The sequence below is a fragment of the Tasmannia lanceolata genome, unplaced genomic scaffold, assembly GCF_043159265.1.
Source record: "Tasmannia lanceolata isolate RefF3 unplaced genomic scaffold, GAP_Taslan_0.1 ptg000023l, whole genome shotgun sequence".
In the NCBI taxonomy this organism is placed as follows: domain Eukaryota; kingdom Viridiplantae; phylum Streptophyta; class Magnoliopsida; order Canellales; family Winteraceae; genus Tasmannia; species Tasmannia lanceolata.
The window spans coordinates 622,607-632,500 of NW_027518700.1; the positions used below are offsets into that span (position 1 = coordinate 622,607).

The window sequence follows — 9,894 nt, forward strand, 5'->3', positions numbered from 1 at the left end:
TGTGTGTGTGTGTGTGTGTTGACACTTGTTTCCTCTCCTCCCACTACATCAATCTCCGCTACTTGTTGCTTATCCCTTTGGCAAATAAAATAAAATGATACATTCTTCTCGGGTACAATCTCCTTTCAGCAGGGGCTTGAAGCACCGGGCAATCGTAATTTCAGAGATTTCTCCTCATAACCAGAACTCAAGCAGGTGAAATTACCTCTCATATTAATGTGAGCAACTATTAGGAAATAATCTATCTAGTTAAGACCATTAGCCATGACACCCATTTCCCTGGTGAACGAATCAAATTTCTTTTCATCTCCCTTTATTTCAGAGGGCTTCTCCTGTGATATTTCTTACATTACACCGATTGAGGAATGTCAATACTACTAACCGTGATTTGTCTGTCCGACTTCTAGAAGGGTCAAATTTTAGAGAGAGGTGGGGGGTGTTGAAAGACAGATATGGGCTAATAAACTTTAAGAGGATTATAGGTAATATTATTAGACTAGTACACCAGTTCAATATTCCAAGGTTCTACACTAGGCAGACACAATCACTTGTGACAACATCCTTATTTACAATGGCATCATTCTCAATCTCCATTGCAAAAACTACACCATCTGACAGTGTGAACCGAAAATCCATGACTTTTTATGAACCTCCAAAGATTGGGTGTGAGAATTCACTGGATCAGCTCGCTTTTCACTTAGGCTCGAATGCTTTGTTCTAGGTAGAGTTCATGAGGCCCGAATGCATGTGGCTTTGCCGAAGCCTATTTCCAATCACTGTCCACTACTCAGAGATCCCAAGGTGGGATCATGGAGCCCTTTGCCCTTGGTTGGGAGATCCCAGGCTTCGTGAGCAACTTAGGATGTGATGGTTGGAGATGATTTTCTCTCACACGGACTCTAGCTTGGCTCAAAAGCTTAGGTTTATTAATATGAAGGCGTGGCGTCATGGGGCATATTGGTCAGAGTTGAGCTGTATTAAAGCTTTGGACTCTTCATGAGATAACCCCTCCAAGCTTGGAAGGCTTGGTTGAGAGAGCTTCTTAGAATACTTTCGTAGGAGGAAAATTTTCACTTGCCACCCGCACTTGCCTACCCCCGACTAGCCCGGAAAAGCAATTCTCTCTCCCCTAAAATAGTCGTTCTCTCTTGTTGGCCAATAAGGAGTTCTTGGTTAGTAAGTCCTATTTTCATAACATAATTTTCAGCTAAAAATCAGTTGGTGGGCTCACAATTGGTTGTCACAATCTGAAAACAACAGGGCCTAAGTAGTGTCAACTCTCCAAATTCAAGTGGTTGAAGGAGGGGGGGGGGGGGAAGGAACACTGCCTGGTTTTGGTGAGTTGGTTCAGGGTGATTTGATGACTTTCTTTGGCATATTTTTTGAGGGGATTCATTCATGGAGAACATAGATAAGAACAAACATAACATTTCAGCCTCTATCAATTGATTCATCTCAATGTCAAAGTCAAATGAGGTCATGGGGGAAAGTTTGGCAGCAAAAATATAAGTGCACAATAGCGGGATAAAAATGGAAAAGTATGCAGTGTGAGTGACATTTTCATTTGAGGAGAGCTTTAACAATGGATTTGGCGTTAAGCTTCGTGAGGTCAGTGTAAGACTGTCCACAGCCAACGAACATTACGGGTGCTCCAGAAATGTACACCATGGAAAGTGCAGCTCCAACCTGCATACATAAGTGTTTTGTTTATGACTCAGAACACATGACAAGAGATCAGTACAGAAAACTACTGACTATAATTAAATACCTTGTCATCAATAGTATCAAATTTTGTGAGCAGGATTCCATCTATCAACCTGGCATTAAGTGTTGTCGAAAGGTCTGCTAATTTCTGCACGAGTTAAGCAAAAAATTGCTCAATCAACCAATGGAATAATCAGCTAATTTGTCATGTCAAACACCTCGTGCCGCTTCGGCACTCGACATGTGGATCCGTGTCCACATATACAATAACAAATCTCTCTCTCTCTCTCTCTCTCTCTCTCTCTCTCTCTCTCTCTCTCTCTCTCTCTCTCTCTCTCTCTGTGTGTGTGTGTGTGTGTGTGTGTGTGTGGGCGCGCGCGCGTGTTGAAACAGACTCCAAACCTGATTGAACTTTGACAGTTGATCTACAGCATCATTTCCAACCAGCGCCTCTCCAACAAACAGAACTAGATCCGGATTGTTGAGATAGATAAGCTTGGAAAGAGCTCTCATCAATGGTTCGTTATCCTGAAACATAACATTTAAGTACAAAATTCATTATAATTTTTTTTGAAAATTGACAAATTTCATTAATATTCAGAGAGCATTCGGGACCAGTGGTCCCAGCCTACAATACAAAATATTAGAGATAGGTGGTACAGCCTTTCCTGACGCCAATCTAAAGATTACAGAAGAAATTATAGGAAAACGAACTATTCCTTTTCTCTATCGGACTACCCAGAAACTTTCACTGCATCTGATTCTGGTCTGCGCAAAATCCTACAAAATTCATTACATGAAAGTACTTTCCTAATCAGAGAACAAATACATAGACTTATTTAAGGCACCTTTGGTTATTATTACCTACTTAAGTTCTCCCAACTCAGACTTTTCATAAACTTCTGCCGTGAGTTTCGGACTAAAAGGAGGAAAACTTTTGTGTTGATTGTTTGGTAGTTTGAAGAAACCCTTTTAAAGTTCTCGGAAGAGGTCGTAGGAGGAATGTTAGCATGGAAGGTTTAGGATAGGTTTGAGAGAGTTTTTTGTTTCCCCTCTTCAGAAGTTGTTCTGCTTTGTTCAAGGTCGTCTCAATGAGTATTTTAGAGGAAGCAAGTGACTGTATGAAATGATGAAGATCTTCACTAAAGTTTCAATTTCTTAGGCATGGTTATCCTAGGCACTACTCCGAAGCAGTGGAGTCGTTGTATTGAATCTTATTCCCCTTAGCTTAAGAGACTCCAGTCTTTCGTTTTGGAAGAAACCCCTTTGTACATGTATTTGTCCTTCGACGATTCGGCGAGATGATGAATCTTTTTGATTAATTGGGAAGGAGGTTTCGAAATGGCTTTCGGTTGGGGTTGCCATGGAGTCTGTAGTTTTGTAAGGAGCAGTAGGAATTGACAGGTTGGATGAGCTATACTCTATCTTGATGTATTTATGATTACTTTTTATTTGTTTCTTTTGATGGCTCAGGAGCATGCTCCTTGCCATAATACTATGTAAATGCAAGGCAGGACCTATGGTCCCCAATGTAATCTTCATGGTATAAATATAATTTGTCATTTTTCAAAAAAAAAAAATTATTACCTGCATCCTCCCAGCTGTATCAACAAGAACGACATCCGACTTATTACGAGTAGCCTCCTGGATGGCTTCCTTTGCCACAACTGCTGGATCTTTCTCATAGCCTTTCTCAAATATAGGAACCTGAAAAAGGAGTTTCAAAATCACATGCATTGCTGAGTTCATAGCCAGTCATTTACTAATTTCTGTCCACCTGGAGTGTATATGAGCGCATTGCTAGCTAGAAACTACATCCAGTCATTTGACCAGGAAAAATGCAACAAAAAAAAAAACATGCTTACAATACAAAAGCAGAACATAATCAAACTGCACTGCATTTGTGGGTGATCTGACTCCCCAGTGACATTACCAAAAGTGTTTGCTACTTACATAACCAGTATTTCCAAGAGGAAGTTACTGGTTTCCAAATAGATGTGTTATGTGCAATATGGCCAAAGAGAGTTGCAATCATCTCCTCACCCAAGCGAAGTGGCGACCGAGCTCTATTTTATCGTGGTTAATGTCACTTGGGTGTCTTCCCTCCTTGCTGATGGGTGGTCTTGAAGGCAAGTCGAATCCAATTTTTTTAGGACAGAGCTTTGTCAGTGAAAAAGTCTGTTTGGGAGTTTAAAGGTGTAATCCTTAGCTGGACAAGTGGGAAGAATGAAATTTTGGAGAACTCTCTCTCTCTCTCTCTCTCTCTCTATGTGTATATATATATATATAGAAGAGAAAAGGAGAGAATTTTTTGAATTATTTCAAAATTCTATGAGAATTACACATCACTTTTTTTGACTTTTTTTAACAAAGGCACCCATTCAACCCACATATTTTCAATCCTACCCCCTCCTTTATGCTTTTTAACAAAGGCACCCATTAAAGCCACATAATTTCAATCCTACCCCCTCCTTTATGCTTTCTCATAAAGGCCCCCATGAAAGCCACATAATCTTACCCCCCTCCTTTATGCTTTTTTAATAAAAATCTATAGGGTGATCTTAACCATCCGATTTAAGAGGAACAACATATTATGGAAACCTCTGAGCGCTAGGATCAGCCTATGGAAATGATTTTTGGGGCACAACCTATTGATGTTGTGTTCCATCACATGGACGGTTTGGATCAACCTATGATGTGGTCCGTACAGTTCTTTGTCGGCCCGTGCATCGCACGGGGTTTTTTACTAGTATATATATATGAGGAAAGTGTTGGTGAGCTTAAGCTCACCAAACTTATGGTGCGCTTAAGCGCCCAATCACATGGGGGGCCACTTTGTTAGGATGATCCAAAGCATTCATTTGAAAGGCCCTTACATAGATGGGGTGTGTACCAAAAATCAGCTCCATAGGATCATCCTAACCCATTCATTTGTGCAGGTCAAAATGGCAAGACATTGTTTATCCACAAATCTGCCCATTTTTGTCCTCCACAAATGGAGGGGTTAGGATGATCCTATGGATCTGATTTTTGGTACACAACCTATCTATGATAGGGCCTTGCAAATGAATGGTTTGGATCACCATAGAAAACGTGGGACCCATGTGATTGGGCGCTTAAGCGCACCATAAGTTTGGTGAGCTTAAGCTCACCAACACTTTCCTCTCTCTCTCTCTCTCTCTCTCTCTCTCTATATATATATATATATATATATATGAGAAAACTGTTGGTGAGCTTAAGCTCCCCAATCACATGGGGGCCCACTTTGTTAGGTGATCCAAAGCATTCATTTTAAAGGCCTTATGATAGATAGGGGGTGTACCAAAAATCAGCTCCATAGGATCATCCTAACCCCTTCATTTGTGGAGGACAAAAATGGGCAGATTTGTGTCTGTCCATTTTGTCCTCCACAAATGGAGGGGTTAGGATGATCCTATGGAGCTGATTTTTGGTACACCCCCTATCCATGTAAGGGACTTAAGTTTGGTGCGCTTAAGCTCACCAAACTTTTGGTGCGCTTAAGCACCCCAATCACATGGGGGCCCACTTTGTTAGGTGATCCAAAGCATTCATTTTAAAGTCCCTTAGGGTGTACCAAAAATCAGCTCCTTAGGATCATCCTAACCCTTCCATTTGTGGAGGACAAAAATGGACAGACACAAATCTGCCCATTTTTGTCCTCCACAAATAGGGCTGGCAATTTCACCCGAAAAAGAGGGGATCCGCCCCGCCCCGCCCCGTTTGGGGCGGGGATTCCCCGATTTGATAGGGGAAGGGGAAGGGGAATTTAAAAATTCCCCGGTGCGGGGAGGGGAAGGGGAAGGGGATGTAGTTGTCCCCTCCCCGCTCTCCCCGTTAATCAATGCCATTTTTTTGTATATTTTTAAGTGTTTTTTTTTTTAGGAAAACTACTAGAAACTCTGTGGATCGGCTACAAGATTCCCCCAAACATAAACTTAGCTTGTCTTTTCCTTTTAATTAGCTTCTGAGAGCATTTTGGGAACTATAATAACCTTTTGACAGATGTTGAAATAATAAAGACAAGCTGAGTGTATGCCATTATCAAAAAATCGTAGTGCCAACATCGGTGGCGAAAATAAAATAATAAATTGCATTTTTATTTTGGTTAGGGACTTAGGGTTTCCTTAATTCCTTCCCACGAAAGAAACATTGCTCAGGTTAGGGACACAGTTCACTTTTTGCATTTTGGTGATTCCCAAGCCTCTGAACATTGCTCAGGCATCTATTTGGGTTTATAACGCCTGTTGGTGCAACTGCTACGAGGGCACTCAAGAGTCAAGTCAGTACTTCAAGGGATTTTGCTATCTTCTGAAGAGTAAGAAATATATCTCCTTCGTCTACAAGTATGTTAGTTTATAACATTTTTATATATTGAAATTGCATCAAGTTGATTAGGGACACCATTCATCAGTGTATCAATGACTAAAGAGGGGGTGATGTTGGAGTGGGGCGGGGCGAGGCGGGGATTTTGTCCCCGAAGGATGCGGGGAGGGGAAGGGGATTAGATATTCCCCGCAGGGAGGGGAGGGGGATTCCCCACCATCCCCGCAGAGGGGAGGGGAAGGGGAGGGGGGAAATTCCCCGCAAAGGGGAAGGGGTAGGGGACCCCAACATCCGGCCCCGACCCGCCCCGTTGCCAGCCCTATCCACAAATGAAGGGGTTAGGATGATCCTATGGAGCTGATTTTTGGTACACCCCCTATCTATCATAAGGCCTTTAAAATGAATGCTTTGGATCACCTAACAAAGTGGGCCCCCATGTGATTGGGGAGCTTAAGCGCACCATAGGTTTGGTGCGCTTAAGCTCACCAACAGTTTTCTCATATATATATATATATATATATATATATATATATATATGGGATTTGCCAGCGTCCATCCCGGAAGGCATTTCGCGAATGGTCTGTTGCATGTGAGAGCAGCCACACAGGCTTACTTTTCAACAGATTTTGCCTTCATTCATTTATTCATCTGACGTGGATGCTCTCACATGCAACATACCATCAGCAATGGACGCTAGCAAATCCTTTTATATATATATATATATATATATATATATATATATGAGAATAGAGTTCCTAAGGTGTCACCTCATATAGCTTATATGAGGTGGCGCTCACAAAACATAAGGGGCCCACATTTTTGGGGTGATCCAAACCACTCATTTGAAAGGCCCTTAGATGGATATGGTGCCTACAAAAAATTAGGTCCATAGGATCATCCTAACCCTTCCATTTATGGAGGTTAAAAATGGGCAGATTTATGGAGGTTTATACCCATCCATTTCAACCTCCACAAATGGAAGGGTTAGGAAGATCCTATGAAAATTATTTTTTGGGCACACCCTATCTATGCGAGGGCCTATCAAATGAATGCTTTGGATCATCCAAACAAAGTGGGCCCCTTATGTTTTTAAGCGCCACCTCATATAAGCTATATGAGGTGACACCTTAGGAACTCTATTCTCTCTCTCTCTCTCTCTCTCTCTCTATATATATATATATATATAGAGAGAGAGAGAGAGAAGTGTAGCTACACATACGTGTAGCTAACTTAGCTACACCAACGGCTTAAAATACAGTGGGCCCCACATTGTTTGGGTGATGCAAACCATTCATTTGATGGGCCCTCACATAGATAGGGTGTGCCCAAAAAATCAGCTCCATAGGATCATCCCAACCCTACGATTTGTGGAGGCAAAATTGGACGTGTAAAAACCTTCACAAATCTATCAATTTTTGCCTTCACGGTTTGAAGGGTTGGGATGATCCTATGGAGCTGATTTTTTGGGCACACCCTATCAATGTGAGGGCCTATCAAATGAATGGTTTGGATCACCCAAATAATGTGGGCCCACTATATTTTAAGTTGTCGGTGTAGCTAAGTTAGCTACACGTATGTGTAGCTTCACTTAACTCATATATATATATATATATATATATATATATATATATATATATATATATATATATATAGAGAGAGAGAGAGAGAGAGAGAGAACATTTCCTACACACTTGTGTAGGTAAGTGACCTACACACTACCTTAAAATACAGTGGGGGCCCACATTGTTTGGGTGATCCAAACAATTCATTTGAATGGTCCTCACATAGATAGGGTGTCCACAACAAATCAGATCCATAGGATCATCCCAACTCTACGATTTGTGGAGGTAAAATGGACGTGTATAAACCTTCACAAATTAGTCCATTTTTTGCCTCCATAGTTTGAATGGTTAGGATGATCCTATGGATCTATTTTTTGTGGACACCCTATCTATGTGAGGATCATTCAAATGAATGGTTTGGATCACCCAAACAATGTGGGCCCCCACTGTATTTTAAGGTAGTGTGTAGGTAACTTACCTACACAAGTGTGTAGGAAATGTTCTCTCATATATATATATATATACACACACACAAAGAGAGAGAGGAGAGAGAGAAGTGTAGCTACACGTACAGGTACCTAACTTAGGTACTCCGTCGGCTTAAAATACAGTGGGGCCCACATTGTTTCGGTACTGCAAACCATTCATTTGATGCGCCCTCACATAGATAGGGTGTGCCCAAAAGATCAGCTCCATAGGATCATCCCAACCCTACGATTTGTGGAGGCAAAAATGGACGTGTAAAAACCTTCACAAATCTGTCCATCTTTGCCTCCACAGTTTGAAGGGTTGGGATGATCCAATGGAGCTGATTTTTTGGGCACACCCTATCAATGTGAGGGCCTATCAAATGAATGGTTTGGATCACCCAAACAATGTGGGCCCACTGTATTTTAAGCCAATGGAGTAGCTAAGTTAGCTACACTTTTCTCATATATATATATATATATATATATATATATATATATATATATAGAGAGAGAGAGAGAGAGAGAGGAAATGGTTTGTGAGCAGCTGCTCAGATAAGCTTATCTAAGCAGAGCTCACAAACCAGGGGGGCACATTTTTTGGGGGATCCAAAGCATTCATTTGGAAGGCCCTCCCATGGATAGGGTGTGTACCAAAAATCAGATTAATAGGATCATCCTAACCCAATCAAAGGTGGAGGGGAAATGGACAGACACTGTGTGTCCATGTTTCTGCCCTTTTTTTCCCTCGACAAATTGCAGGGTTAGGATGATCCTATAAGGTTGATTTTTAGTACAAACCCTATCCATGGAAGGGCCTTCCAAATGAATGCTTTGGACCACCACCGCCCCCCACCCTCACCCCAAAAAAAAAAGAAAAAAAAATGTGGCCCTCCTAGGGTTTGTGAGCTCCTGCTCATGTAAGCTTATCTGAACAGCTGCTCATATATATATATATATATATACTAGTAGAAAACCCCGTGCGATGCACAGGCCGACAAAGAACTGTACGTACCACATCATAGGTTGATCCAAACCGTCCATGTGATGGAACACAACATAAATAGGTTGTGCCCCAAAAATCATTTCCATAGGCTGATCCTAGCCCTCCAATCTATAGAGGTTTCCATAATATGTTGTTCCTCTTAAATCGGATGGTTAAGATCACCCTATAGATTTTTTTATTAAAAAAGAATAAAGGAGGGGGGTAAGATTGAATTATGTGGCTTTATAGGTTGATCCAAACCGTCCATGTGATGGAACACAACATCAATTGGTTGTGCTCGTAAAATCATTTCCATAGGTTGATCATAGCCCTCCAATCGATATAGGTTGATCCTAGCACTCCAATCAATAGAGGTTTCCATAACTGTTGTTCCTCTTCAGGTGCCCGGAATCCGTCAATATTTTGCAAGTGTCCTGCATGAGTAATATAAAGTAGTTCTTTCGTCATTGTCGTATGTCTTTACCTCTTCTCGGTAGTTTTTTTCCGTAATTGTCATAGACAGGTACCCTGTGTCGGTACTTTTCGTATGTAGATTACGATTTTACCCTCACATAGATAGTATGTACAGATATGTGGGGAGGGCAAAACACCGTAAAAATCATCCCCATTGACGTGTTAAATGGAGAATAATTCTCCCTTTTCTCTTCTGCTATATAGTATTAGATATGAGCAAGTGGGCGAGCCATGGCGCACTGGTAAGGTTGCTCCATTGTGACCTGGTGGTCACAGGTTCGAGTCACGGAAACAGCCTCTCTGGGCTCCACTCCTGGTGGTGCCGTTCCGTCAATTCCTTTAAAGCCTTGCGACCATA

General features: G+C 41.5%; 1 protein-coding gene across 1 annotated transcript in view; it reads right to left on the reverse strand.

Moving 5' to 3' along the window:
• Positions 1 to 1,410: 1,410 nt before the first annotated feature.
• Positions 1,411 to 9,894, reverse strand: part of LOC143856819 (uncharacterized) — a 17,390-nt gene continuing 8,906 nt past the window's right edge. The window contains exons 7-10 of the mRNA XM_077367102.1: positions 3,292 to 3,411; positions 2,107 to 2,232; positions 1,769 to 1,852; positions 1,411 to 1,686 (exon numbers count right to left, since the gene is read on the reverse strand). Of these exons, the coding sequence (XP_077223217.1) occupies positions 1,561 to 1,686; positions 1,769 to 1,852; positions 2,107 to 2,232; positions 3,292 to 3,411 (456 nt within the window). The 3' untranslated portion in view covers positions 1,411 to 1,560. The remainder of the gene's footprint in view (positions 1,687 to 1,768; positions 1,853 to 2,106; positions 2,233 to 3,291; positions 3,412 to 9,894) is intronic.